Source organism: Dermochelys coriacea, chromosome 6 (genome assembly GCF_009764565.3).
Source record: "Dermochelys coriacea isolate rDerCor1 chromosome 6, rDerCor1.pri.v4, whole genome shotgun sequence".
Classification (NCBI taxonomy): Eukaryota; Metazoa; Chordata; order Testudines; family Dermochelyidae; genus Dermochelys; species Dermochelys coriacea.
Window position 1 is genome coordinate 2018800 of NC_050073.1, and position 12789 is coordinate 2031588.

The following is a 12789-nucleotide window of genomic DNA, read 5'->3' on the forward strand; positions in this document are numbered from 1 at the left end:
TGACCGTCCCCCGCCCCCCCTCCCCCGCCAGCCTACTGGGTGGTGCAGGAGTGTGCCTCTCCAACCCTGCAGCCATGAGCCCCTCCAGCCCTCTTATCTCCCTCTCACTTCCCCATTTCCAGATGCTATGGGCATGCCCCCACCCCTCACTGTGTCAAGCCACTGGTTGGCACTGTTCCTGACTCAGGCCTTGTCGAAAAGGGGGATGGGTTCCATTTTCAGAGTGGGGCCTGGAAGTCAGGACGTGCCTGGATTCTATTTCACCCTTGGGAGGGCAGTGGGTCTGGTGGGTTTGAACGGGGGCTGGGCCTGGGAGTCGGGACTCCTGGGTTCAATTCCCAGCTCTGGGAGGGGAGTGGGGTCTAGTGGGTTAGAGCAGGGGGGCTGGGAGCCAGGACTCGGGTTCTATCCCTGTGTCTGTGCGGGGGAGTGGGGTCTAGTGAGTTAGAGCAGGGGGGCTGGGTTCAATGTGCACTTCTGCAGCCCGTGCGTTCCCAACTCAGCCCCCCCCGGCATGGGGCCTGGTCACGGTGGCTCTCGGAAGAGTTATAATAGGGTGTCCTGGCTTCAGCCCTTCCAAAACGCAGCCAAGCAACAGGCCAAGGAGGAGGAGAAGGAGAAAACCAAACTCAAAGATCCGGCCCTGCTGTCCTTGGTCGACTGGGCCAAGAGCGGCGGCACCGTCAGCCTCGAGGGCTTCAGCTTCGGAACCGGCCTCCGTGGGGCACTCAGGCTCCCGTCCTTCAAGGTAAATGCACCTCAGCTGCCTGGGAATGGACATGGGGCCTTTCCCCTTTGGGGGACGCTGGCTCTCATCTGGTCCCAGGGCGTGGGACTGGCTGGCTGATGGGGGGGCAGGGAATGGACATGGGGCCTTTCCCCTCTAGGGGCGCCTACTCTTAGCCTGTCAACTCCCCAAGCTGCTCCTGTTCCTGGCAGCCACTGTGCTCTTTGCAGGTGAAAAGGAAAGAGCCTTCTGAGATCTCGGAGAGCAGTGAAGAGACGCGACCCCGGCCTTCTACTCCCGCAGAGGAGGAGGAGGAGGATGGTGAGCAGTCTCTTGTGAGCGGTATCAGTGGGACTGGGAGTTCTATCCCCGGCCCTGGGAGGAGAGTGGCAGTTTAGTGGGTGAGAGCGGGGAGCCTGGGTTCACTCCCTACCTTTGGGACGGCAGTGTGGTCTTGTGGGTTAGAGCAGTGGGGGCTTTGAACCAGGACAGCTGGGTTCTATCCCCAGCACTGGGAGGGGAGCTGGATCTAGTGGGTTAGAATAGTGGGGGCTGGGAGCCAGGACTCCTGGATTCTGTCCCTGGCGCTGGGAGGGGAAGTGGGTCTGGTGGGTTAGAGTAGTTGGCTGGGATCCAGGACTCCTGGGATCTCTCCCCAGCTCTGGGAGGGCAGTGGGCTCTAGTGGATTGGAGAAGTGGTGGTGGGAGGGGGGGTGGGCAGGCTGGCAGGCAGCCAGGACTCCTGGGTTCATCTCCCTGTAAATGTTCCCTGCCCTTGCCCCTCACAGACAAGGAGGCTTCTCAAGGACCAAAGGGATCCAAGCGGGACGAAGAGTGGATCAAGGGGCCGGGCAAGCGCCGGAAGCTCTTCTGCCTGGACAGCGAAGGGGAAGAGACCTCTGAAGAGTCATCCTCGGAGAAGGTGAGAGCAGCCACCACTTCTAGCCTGTCTCCAGCAGTCTGTAACCCGGCACAGGTGGAGACACCCTGTCAGGGCCCATCTTCTGTGCATGTAATCCCTTCCCCGTCTGTCTGCCTCAGTTTCCCCTCCCCATTTGAAGGTCCCAGGTAAGTTGAGGGTGGTTTGCCTGGGGATCAGGGAGCCCACAAAAGTAAAAGATTGTCCCAGCCTTTCCAGAACTCCAAGAGCTCTCTCCATGTACTCTATTTTATCCTTTCAAGGAGGAGGAAGATGACGAGCCAGATGAAGAGGAGGAGGAAGAGCAGCGGCGGGAGGAGGAAGAGGAGGATGCAGCACACAGTGACAAGGAAGAGGAATCGGAAGGTAAAAGAACTGGGATGTTTCCCATTGTTGGCACTAGGGGGCGCTGCGCTGCAAGGAGCGGGGCTCAGCAGGGGGCGCTCAGCCCTGCCAGTCAGTGCTGGCCCCAGTGCCCAGTGTTAACAGCACATAAAGATCCGTCTTTCAGGTGAGGCAGAAACCAGGCCTCTGACCTTCGATGGTGATCAAAAGTCCTGGATCCTCTTCAGCAAGAGTCAGAGCACGAAGCCCGGTGTGCTGGCCAGATCTGCTTACTGCGCTCTGGCTCCCTCCGTCCCCTCTGTGCATCCAGCCCAACGCGTCCCCCGAAAGATTGAATGTTTGTGTGGGGCTGTTACCCAGCTGCCTCCAGCACTGGGCGAGCCGTCCCCATGCGGTAGCACTGTTCCTCAGCTGCCGCGCATCCCAGTGCCAAGCAAGCCACCCCTGAGCAGAGTCACTGCGGCTGTTCCCCGCTGCCCCGCCCCAGAGGTGGCTGCATCGCGGCAATAGATCGCTATACAGTGGAGACAGAGCTGCCCTTTGCTTTACCTAGAAGCAGCAGAGAGCGAGGACTCCTCTATATACTCCCTCTACGAGGAATCAGACGAAGACAGCGACAGCGCTTCGGACTCTGAGAGCAGCTCGTCCTCCTCCTCCTCCTCCTCAGACGAAGCTGAGAACACCATGGACGAGTCCACCATGGACAGCTGCCCCATGGAGCCAGCAGGGGAGGCGAGCAAAGCTGAGTCCTTGACGGGCACAGAACTGGAGAAGGTCAAAGAGGCCGCGCTAGGTATGTAGCCAGTTACATCCATCACCTCAGGAAGGGCAGGATCATTCCCAACTGTCTGCTCCCCAGCGGAGATGGAGAGGCCCCATCCAGGCCCATCTCACCTGCCCCCACCCAGGGCAGGGTTTTCCCCGACCAGCTGCTCCCTGGTAGAGATGGAGATGCCCCGTCTAGCAGGAGCGGAGGGGGAGAGTACGTTGTTGGAGATCGGGGATATCATGCCAAGTGTCAGGGCCCATGGACGGCAGGATGGGGGCCATGTCATGAAGGGGTTGAGTTGACAAAGGCTCTTTTGGCTGAGGCCTGTGATGGGAGGCACTGAAGTGGGGTGCAGGACGGGCCGGGCCAGGCCAGGAGGCAGTGTGGGGCCCTGCGTTCCATCTCGATGTGTGGTTGGGGTGGTCTCTAACCCCCTGTGATCTCCCTCCTCACAGAGCCCGCAGCGGAGCAGAAAGCCGCCCCCCCGGAGGAGCGTGAGGCTGAGCTGACTCCCCGCCCCTCCTCGCCCATCCCCCTCCTGCCACCCCCCAAGAAGCGCCGGAAAACAGTCTCCTTCTCAGCCCCCGGCGAGGAGGAGGTGGCCAAGGTGGGGGCAGAGAAGGTGGCCGAAGCAGCCCCGTCCCCGCTTCCCCTTCCTCCCCTGCCCCTACCCCCTGCCGAGGAGCTAGCGCCTCCCCCAGTAGTGCCTGTGGAACCCGCCTTGCCAATGCCCCAAGTGCCCTTAGCGCAGGACACCCCCAGCCCTGCCACGCCGCCCCCTGCCCCCAAGCCTCCCTTCAGCGGGGGGCGTAAGCGGGAGCCCCCCAAAGCCAGCCAAAGAACCATCAGCAACCTGCCGGCTGACCACGCCTCGCTGGTGAAGTGCTGGGCCGAGGAGCCACCTGCCGGCAGCGGACGCCGCCGCTCCCGTTCCCGATCCTCAGAGCCCCCACGGCCCCCAGCCAGCGGGGAGGCCGAGCGGCTGCGGCTTCGGGAGCAGCTGGGCGCCTCGTCCCTCCTGGAGCTGGCCAACCAGCCCGAGACGGGCGGCGTGGACCTGGCCGTGCTGGCAGACATCGCCCTGAAGATGCCCATTGGCTGCGCCAAGGAGGGGGCTGAGGACTCGGAGGGCACGGAGACGTCTGATGAGGTGGAGGAGCAGTCGCCCCCCCGCGCCCTGCCTGCACCCCGAGGCAGTAGCATCCTCCTGGAGCACAACTACGCCATGGCTGTGAGAGCGGCGCCACCAGCTCCCCGGAGAGCAGCCAAGACCGAGGAGGAGGCCCCGGGCCCAGCTGAGCTGCTGCGGGTGGATCTCTTCGGAGGGCACGTCGGGGAGGTGCTGGAGGCGCCGGAGGAGGTGGTGGCAGAGGCCAGCGAGGCCAAGGCTGAGCCAGAGGTGGGCGCCCTCCTGGCACTGGCTGGGGAGGAGCGGGCCAGGAGAAAGCGACACCGAGACAAAGAGGAGGCACCGGACTCGCCGGCCTCGGAGCCCTGCCCCTCAGAGAGCGAAGAAGAAGAGGAGGAGAGCGAAGACGCTGACGCTGGCGAGACGCGCCGGCGGACGCTGCGCTCCCACTCGCACAAGCCCTGGCCCCAGCCCCTTCCCTCCTTTGAGACCCGCAGCGAGTTCGAGCAGATGACCATCCTCTACGACATCTGGAACTCGGGACTGGACGTGGAGGACATGCACTACCTGAAACTCACCTACGAGCGCCTGCTGCAGGAGGACAACAGCACCGACTGGCTCAACGACACCCACTGGGTGCACCACACCAATATCCTTGCTGTGGAGCCTCTGGGGGGGCGCTGGCTCCCATCCCATCCTGGGGGCATGGGGTGGGGCTAGCAATGGGACACGGGACCTTTCCCCTCTAGGGGGTGCTGGCTCCCATCCCGTTCAGCACAAGGCTGGAGGCGAGGAAAGTGACAGGGGGTGGGTGGGTCTTTCCCCTCTACGGGGAGCTGGCTCCAATCTGGTCCCAGAGTGAGGGACCTGCTGGCTCAGGGAATGAGAAATGGGACACGGGACCTTTCCCCTCTGGGGGCGCTGGCTCCCATAAGGCCCCAGAGATTTAGCAGTCAGCTGAATGCCTGGTGTCCTAGAGAACATGAGATTGTGGGATCTGTACCCCGTGGCCTGAGCGATTGGCATCCCTGTCTGCCCTGTTGGCACAGCCTGATGCTGCCAGCCCGAGAGAGGCTGAAAGGCCCATGGATCCTGTCCCATGGAGGGGATGAGGAGTCTGGGCATGTTGCTCTCTCCTACCCGTTCTTTTCCTTAACCTCTGCCCCCACTCACCAACATTGCCAACCCCAAGCGGAAGCGGAAGTCGTCAGACCTGCGGGAGCACCAGACTGGCTGTGCCCGCAGCGAAGGCTACTACCCCATCAGCAAAAAGGAGAAGGACAAATATCTCGATGTGTGTCCTGTGACGGCACAGGAGCTGGAGGTGATGGACACCCAGGTACTAGGAGCGTCCCCGGCAGCCTGAGCCCCTGGGAGAGAGGGAGACGCCCTGGGGGGGGCCATCTCCACTTGGGGCAGGATTGTCCCTGACTGCCCGTTCCCCTGGCAGAAATGGAGACGCCCCAGTCGGGCCTATCTCGCTTGTCCTCACCCAGGGCAGGTCCCCCAACAGCCTGTTCCCTGGCGGAGATGGAGATGCCCCAGCTGGGCCAGTCTCACCGGGGGGTGGGATTGTCACCTGGCAGAGGTGTAGAGACCCCAACCGGGCTCATCTCGCCTGTCCCCACCCTGGGCTGAATCATCCGCAACCGCCTGTTCTCCTTGCAGACTTGGAGAGTGGGTGGGGGCATCGGTGATGTGATCCCTTTTGTGGGGACAGATGCTCTAACCCCCTCTCCTGCCGTCTCCCAGGGCACCAACCGCATCCTGTCGGAGAGGAGGTCGGAGCAGCGGCGCCTGCTCAGCGCCATCGGCTCCTCCGCCATCCTGGACAGCGACTTGCTAAAGCTCAATCAGCTCAAGGTACGTGCTCAGCGCTGCGGATCCTTGGTGGGGTATGTGGGGCAGGACCGGCTTCCCTGGCTACAGAAGGGCAGAGAATGGGTCTTGGGAGGCACTGACCCCAATGCACTAGGGGGCCCGTGCTGCAGGGAGTGGGGTGGAGGGCTCAGCAGGGGACGCTCTCCCCTGGTGGTCAGTTCTGGCCCTCGTGTCCACTGCGGCTCTAGGGGTGCTGTGCAGGAGGGTGTGGGGCAGCGGTTCGGTGCAGGGACATGACTGCCCCTAAGACCAGTGTGTCCCAGTTACACCAGTACTGTAACCCTCCTGTTCCCCCTCACTCCAGTTCCGTAAGAAGAAGCTGCGGTTTGGCCGGAGCCGTATCCATGAGTGGGGCCTCTTCGCCATGGAGCCGATCGCTGCCGATGAGATGGTGATTGAGTATGTGGGGCAGAACATCCGGCAGGTGAGTCCAGGGGTGCGGCAGTGGCACTGCCCTATCGGTGCCAGGCTGTGTGTGTGTGTGTGTGTGTGTGTGTGTGTGTGGCGGAGGGAGGTGAAATTGACAAGGGTCGGTCCCCCAGTTCCCCTACCCGACAGGTGGCTGCATCTCAGCACCAGATGAGCCATGCGTGTGCAGTGTGGCTGTTCTCCAGCTGCCCCTCCCCAGAGTTGGCTGCAATTCAGTGCCAGGCGAGCCGTTGGTGTGCAGCTGTTCCCACAGGGCTCAGTGGCAGGCTGCGGGGCAGTGCATGGCCCAGGCTCTCGGTGTCTTCACCGCTTTCCCCCTGCCTGCAGGTGGTGGCCGACATGCGGGAGAAGCGCTACGTGCAGGAGGGTATCGGCAGCAGCTACCTGTTCCGTGTCGACCATGACACCATCATCGACGCCACCAAGTGCGGCAACCTGGCCCGCTTCATCAACCACTGCTGCACGGTGAGGGGGCGGGGCTGCTGGCTTCTCACCCAGGGCGGCGCCCACGGGCTCAGGGAGTGGGGACAGGGCTGCTGGCTTCTCATGCTGGGAGAGCATCCATGGGCTCAAGGAAGGGGGACAGAGCTGCTGGCTTCATTCCCTGAGGTGGGCACCTGTGGGCTCAAGGATGGGGGACAGAGCTGCTGGGCTTCTTGGTCTGAGGGGGGGCACCCGTAGACTCAGGGATGGGGGACCAGGCTGCTGGCTTCTCACCCTGCCGCGTGCCTGTGGGCTCAGGGAGGGGCCTCAGCGCCTGTCAAGTCGGGGTGAGGGCATCTGTGCTACGGGTTGTTCCTCATCCCCTCCCTCTCCAGCCAGGCCTGGATCAGGTGGCTTCATGAGAGTCTGTACGCAGCACCCTGGGTACGGGTCGGAGCCACTGGGCTGGGCTCTCTCTGTTCCTGGATTTGTTCATCCACCCATCCAGGCTCTGTCTGCTTCAACCCGTCCCTCCCTCCCTCCCAGCTCTCTGTCCACCTGTCCTTCTCTGTCCATCCCTCCGTCCCCTCGCTCGTCTCCAAGCTTGGTCTGTCAGTCTGGGCCACTCTGCTTATATGGCCCCGCTTTACAGCTGGGGAAGCCAAGGCCCGGAGAGATGCAGCGACCCTGCGTTCACACAGGGAGTCAGTGGCAGAGCGGGATTGATCCCCAATCTCCTGGGTCCCTGCCCTCCGTAGCTTGTGTACCGATGAGAGCAGGGCTCAAGGGCGCTGGGGTGGGCTCTCTCTATCCCCTCGGGAGGGCCCTCCCAGCTGGGGCGGGTGTGGATAACATGGCTGTAGCTCACCCCACTCCCTGTATCCCTCAGCCCAACTGCTACGCCAAAGTGATCACCATAGAGGCTCAGAAGAAGATCGTCATCTATTCCAAGCAGCCCATCAGCGTCAACGAGGAGATCACCTACGACTACAAGTTCCCCATTGAGGAGAACAAGATTCCCTGCCTGTGCGGCACCGAGAACTGCCGCGGCACCCTGAACTGAGAGCCGTATTTATTGTGTTCCCTGCCCCATCCTCCGGCGCCTTATGAGCTCCACGTGGCTTGGTAATGGGGCCCGCGGCCTGTCGGTTCTCTGCCGGGATCCATCCTCCCCTTGGGGAAGCCAGGTCCGGATTCAGGTTGCCTTTAGTGACCCCCGCCCACCCTGCAGATTGGCTCCTGAGCCAATGTTGGCAACGTTTTGGCAGGAGCTGAGTTGGAAGCAGCTTTTCCAGGCAAGACTCATTCCTTCCCCACCCATGACTCCCAACATGCAGCTCTGCTTAGGACCAGGGGCGCTTGACCCAAATCCCCAGGATGCTTTGGGGGCAGCAGAGCAGAGTTTGTGCTGGGAGCGGAGCTGCCCTCTTTCCAACACAGTTGGGAGTTTTGCTTTGCATTTATATTCCCTGCCTCCGAAGAGGAATTCGGGTCCTTGCCTGCAGGACCCCTCCCTTCTCCCCTGTCCTCCTGCTTGATGGACACCTGTCACCACCCAGTTGTCAGGGGAAGGGAGCCGAGCATGGTGGGAAATGCCAGGGTCTTGCCATTGGCGTGACCATAGTATGCAAGCAGCTGAAAGCGCCAGCTATGTATCTAATCATCCAAGGGGTCGGAGTCCAAAGCATTAGAGCCTGAAGCAGACTCTTCCTTCCCCCCATCTGTTTGTCCCTGCTGCTCTTCCCACCCAGTCCCCCACGTGCACCAGGTAGCTCCCGAGCGCCCTCTACAGAGGGGGAGGATCTGTTTAGCAAGGTCGGGTTTTTACTGTTCTGTTCCCCCTCTCATCAATTTTGTAACAGGTGCCACTTCTGATTCACTCCACAATGATCACAGCCTTCACCCTTTGATTGCAGTGCCTCGCAAAGTCCCGCACCCCTTTAGCATTAATGTCCTGATATTTCTTTCCCCTCTAAAGGAGGAGAAATCTTTCCCTCTGGACAAAACAAAACAATATCCAGTCCCCTCTCAAATATAACAGAACCAATCAGATCACTTCATCTCCGTATCCTGCTGCCAATCAGTGTGAGCCCCTCCCTCCCCCCCGACATATTAAAAAAAAAAAAAAAAAACACAAATAGATAATAATAAAGGGGCTGGATTCTCCTCTCGGTCACCCCGGTGTCGCTCGGACAGAGCGTATCTCCAGCGTAAGCCGAGACCAGAATCAAGACCCCCTGTTAATTTTTCTTTAGGAGAAGAAAGTTGTGTATATATTCCAGATGGACTGGCTGTTTCTTGTAGAAACACACAAAAGTTATTGGTATGTAAATATTCTTTTTATTATTTTTTTCCCTCTTCCTACTAAAAAAGAAAAAAATGGTTGTAAATAACAGCTCTCTTTTCCCCCTCGCCCCAATTTAATTTCCTTCGATGCAAAGTTTGCTTTATTATCCCTGGGGTGAAAGCAGAAAGCCCTTTATGGATGGGCACTGGAGAAAATATAGTTTGTTTGAGTTGCTTTTTTTATGGGAGTCGGTTCTGAAAGACGGGAACACAGGAAATCTGGCTCCATATCCACAAGCCAATCTTGCCCCAACTTTTGTGGTGTCGTTTGCGCGTCTCAACCCGACGCTGGTTGGGATTATGGCTCTGTTTTCAAAAGATGAATGCTTCCCCCCGGGAGATTATGTCAAGCTGGCTGGACTGTCCAGAGTCCAATCTATGAGATGTTGATTTGCCTTCAACTCTGTGTTTTGATGGGATTTTGTTTGGGAAAGCAGTTAAATTCCTGTCCCTGTTTCTGAGCTTTGGGCTGTTCTGTCCTAAAGCGTAAATCACCAAATCTTGTTTGTTGTTGCATTTGCCTTTTCGAGGTTTGGAGTATCCATACCTACAGTTCCTTCCCCAAATTCTCTTCTCATTACGTTTTGCGTTCACCTTTCCAAGGTTCAGATTATCCATGTATCCATCCGCAAATTCTCTTCTCTCATCCACAGGGCCGATCTAGACGCCAATACATTTGCCCTTCCTATACGGGACTCCAAGGTGTAAAGCCAGAGCTGAGATCGACAGCCAAATTGTAACCCTTAGCACTGTTCTCCTTTGCCAGCCAAGTATCCACTTTTCCAAACTGGCTAGTGATTTTTGGGGTGGCTAGCTCGAGATCCCACACAAATATCTGGCTTCCAGGTGGAAGACAGTCAGCATTTCCTGAAAGTCAGGCCTCTTTCAGGTATCAGTGTGGGCACCCCAGAAATAGCAGTGTCTGAAGAATCAAGGCTGTTCTTTCCTCAAGTCTGCTTCAAAAGCTTTTTGTCTTGAGCTCCAGTCTTTCTCCTGATGGCAGTCCAAAGGCCTCAACATCTCATGAGATCGAACCGCTGAACCTTGGCTGTTGGAAACCTTCCAGGCTTTGATTGGAAACTGCTTTGTCTCTACCATCACGTCGCCATGCTGGGAAAACACACCGGTCTTTCTGGCAGTGGCTGTCCTTGTCCCATGGGGAGTTTTTAGCAAATGAAATTGAACTGGGTAACGGTTCATCTGAGATGGGCAGTGGGAGAATCCTGAAGTAAATTCAGAGTGACTCCACTGAGTTCTGTAGGGCTATGGCCAAATTCTGATCCCAGTCACACCAGTCTGAACCTGGAGAGTCTCCATTAAAGTTACTCCAGTTTTCCTCTGGTGTAACAAACTTTTGTTGGAATCAGTAGAATTGATTGCAGATTCACACTGGCATCGACAGATTCACTCTGGATTTACTCCTGGAGCAGAATCTGCCCCTTCCTGTAGAGTGACATTTGTGACGCATTTATTTCTCGCTGAATCATAACTGAGTGTCTCTCTTGTCCAAACTCCACCCTGTGCACAATGAAGATGTCTAAACCTGCCGTTCCCCCCGCAACTTGCTAGATAGAAATACACCAGCCATGGGCTATAGACTCGAACCTCTAAACCCACTGAAATTGGCAGTTTCCTCTGTGTATTTTTTAATTCAACTTTAAAACAGTGCCTAACTTTTCCTCCCAATGAGATCATCTTGGACATCAATTTTCCCTCTTGGGCGCGTAGGAGAAGAGAAGAAAAGGCCTGTTTTTAAAATGTTACACTCAAGCTCCGGTGAAACTCAAGTCTCTCATGTGTCCCCTCTTCCAAGCGGGCTCTAAGCCAGAAAGCAATATCTGGAGGGCCGCGATACGCGGCATTTAACATGTGCCTAACAACTCAGAACTCCCCCCATTTGAAGCTGGTTTACCGATTTTTAAACCCACCAGCTCGTTTGATTTTTTTTTTAACCGTTTCTGTCTGCAATGGTTTGTAACTTGCCTCATTTTCTCAACACTCATTTTAATCTCTGGCCTCACTTCTAGCTTTTGGTGTTGGAGCAAATGTTTTTGCCAATCCGGCTCCACATGTGTGTGGGGAGAATGGGGACCTCCTGTCAGCTCAGAAAGCAAGATTTCATGCCCTTGTTCTGGAATATGTATATTCGTCAAGTCTTTTAGGCTAGTCTCTCAAACTTTTCAAAGCTACTGTGGTCATTTAGAGATCCACAGGATTTAGAGATGGGTCCAGATTCTTGACGATATATAGACGTCTAACTCTGTTGACTTCAGTGTGTGTGGGCCACAGCTCCTGTTTCTCACTGGATCTCAGCGATCCCTGCATCTTTCCAAAGACGAGATTGAGCTTCAATGATAAATGGGAGTCGGGTTTCTAAATTGCCCTGGTTGGAAAGGCACACCCACCCACAAGGATAGGCTTTTGAAAAATCACAGCTTGATTTTCTCCCTCCTGATGAGGCTTTTGCTCATCCAGGAGGGAGAAAATCAATTTCAAACCCTATCTACTGTGTGGAATATCTATCCTGGTAGCTGCATGAATTGCCCTGCCATCTGACTCCAGCAACTGATGTTTTTCTTTTTTTGGTCAACACCGCCTCTTGATTTAATTCCAAAGCCACGAACTCTTTCCCTCTTAACTCCCCAGACATTCCCCATGAATGGAAAGCGATGCCAGACCATCTGACGGACTTCGATTTAAGAGTCAACCAGACCTGTGTCTTGTCTGCCTCCCAACCTGTCAAAGACCTCGTCCGTTTCTACTGGAACTCAGCCAACCTGCGTTCAGCAATCACATTTAAGTAGGTCTCTGACACAGGCGCCTGTCATCTGAGATATCCTCCCTTCTGCCTTTGAGGGTTTGGATCTCTTGGGTGGGGATGCTTTAGGATCTCTCTTCTCCTGTCCCAGCTGAACCGTCGCTTTCTTGGAAATAACCCCCAAAGAAGGAATCCTCCTCCAGGTTGGGACACGGAGAATATCCAGAACTAGACATGGATGCAAAGCAGTTTCCAATGATCTCTGTCCAACATTAGCTTCTGAGCCAAGAGAAACCAGATCAGAAACTCAGATGGGAGAAAAGATCACCCCATACATCTGTATTAGACAAAACCCACTCAGAACCGACTCCCAGAGCTCTAGGGTAGGTCAAAAAACACCCCCCAAAAAGTTCCCCCCCCTTTCTCTGTGCGTGTTGTCAAAGATCTCTCCAGTGGGGGGGAGCTGAACGACCATGTGAAGAGAGTGAAGAAAACACAGACACGTTCCCCTGCCCCTTCACCACAGTGTGAGCCATTTCCTTCCGCGCGTGCGCTCTTTAATTTGCTCTCCTCGGTTTCCTACTGTACATATGTTAATACGTTGTGGATTCAATACTTGGTGCCAGAGAGCACATTTTTATAAATGTCATTAAACTTTTATTGTAAAAAAAAAAAAAAAAAAAAAAAAAAAAAATACAGGCACCCAAACGGGGGTTATTTATATTTTTTCTGATCCTGGTTGTGCATCTTGCGTTTCGTGTGTGTGTGTGTCTCTCTCTCTCTCCCCCTTCTCCCCGCTCATCTGTGAGAGAGAGAGAGAGACTGTGTAATGGCTGGTTTTCATATCTTGACCTAGACCTGGCTGGCCCAGGGGTGGGGAATGGGATAGGGGGCCTTTACCCTATAGGGCAGGGGTGGCCAACCGGAGCCTGAGAAGGAGCCAAAATTTACCCATGTACCGTACCAAAGAGCCCCAGTAATATGCCAGAAGCCCCTCATCAGCTCCCGCTCCCAGCGCCTCCTGCCCCCACGGTTGCCCTGCTGGTCAGTGCTGCCTCCTCCC

The 12789-nt window shown here is 56.7% G+C and overlaps 1 protein-coding gene across 7 annotated transcripts in view; it reads left to right on the forward strand.

The window, feature by feature from the left end:
• SETD1A (SET domain containing 1A, histone lysine methyltransferase) overlaps positions 1–12125 on the forward strand; it is a 34003-nt gene extending 21878 nt beyond the window's left edge. For 3 of the 7 annotated variants that reach the window (XM_043517116.1, XM_038404815.2, XM_043517118.1), the window contains 11 exons: positions 572–748; positions 958–1048; positions 1516–1649; positions 1910–2012; positions 2545–2784; positions 3216–4538; positions 5059–5228; positions 5642–5752; positions 6075–6194; positions 6527–6664; positions 7512–12125. In XM_043517116.1, coding sequence (XP_043373051.1) covers positions 572–748; positions 958–1048; positions 1516–1649; positions 1910–2012; positions 2545–2784; positions 3216–4538; positions 5059–5228; positions 5642–5752; positions 6075–6194; positions 6527–6664; positions 7512–7685 — 2781 coding nt within the window. In that variant the 3' untranslated portion in view covers positions 7686–12125. The remainder of the gene's footprint in view (positions 1–571; positions 749–957; positions 1049–1515; positions 1650–1909; positions 2013–2544; positions 2785–3215; positions 4539–5058; positions 5229–5641; positions 5753–6074; positions 6195–6526; positions 6665–7511) is intronic. The other 4 variants (XR_005293429.2, XR_005293427.2, XR_005293428.2 and 1 more) reach the window with 4 other exon arrangements.
• The last annotated feature ends 664 nt before the right edge of the window (positions 12126–12789 follow it).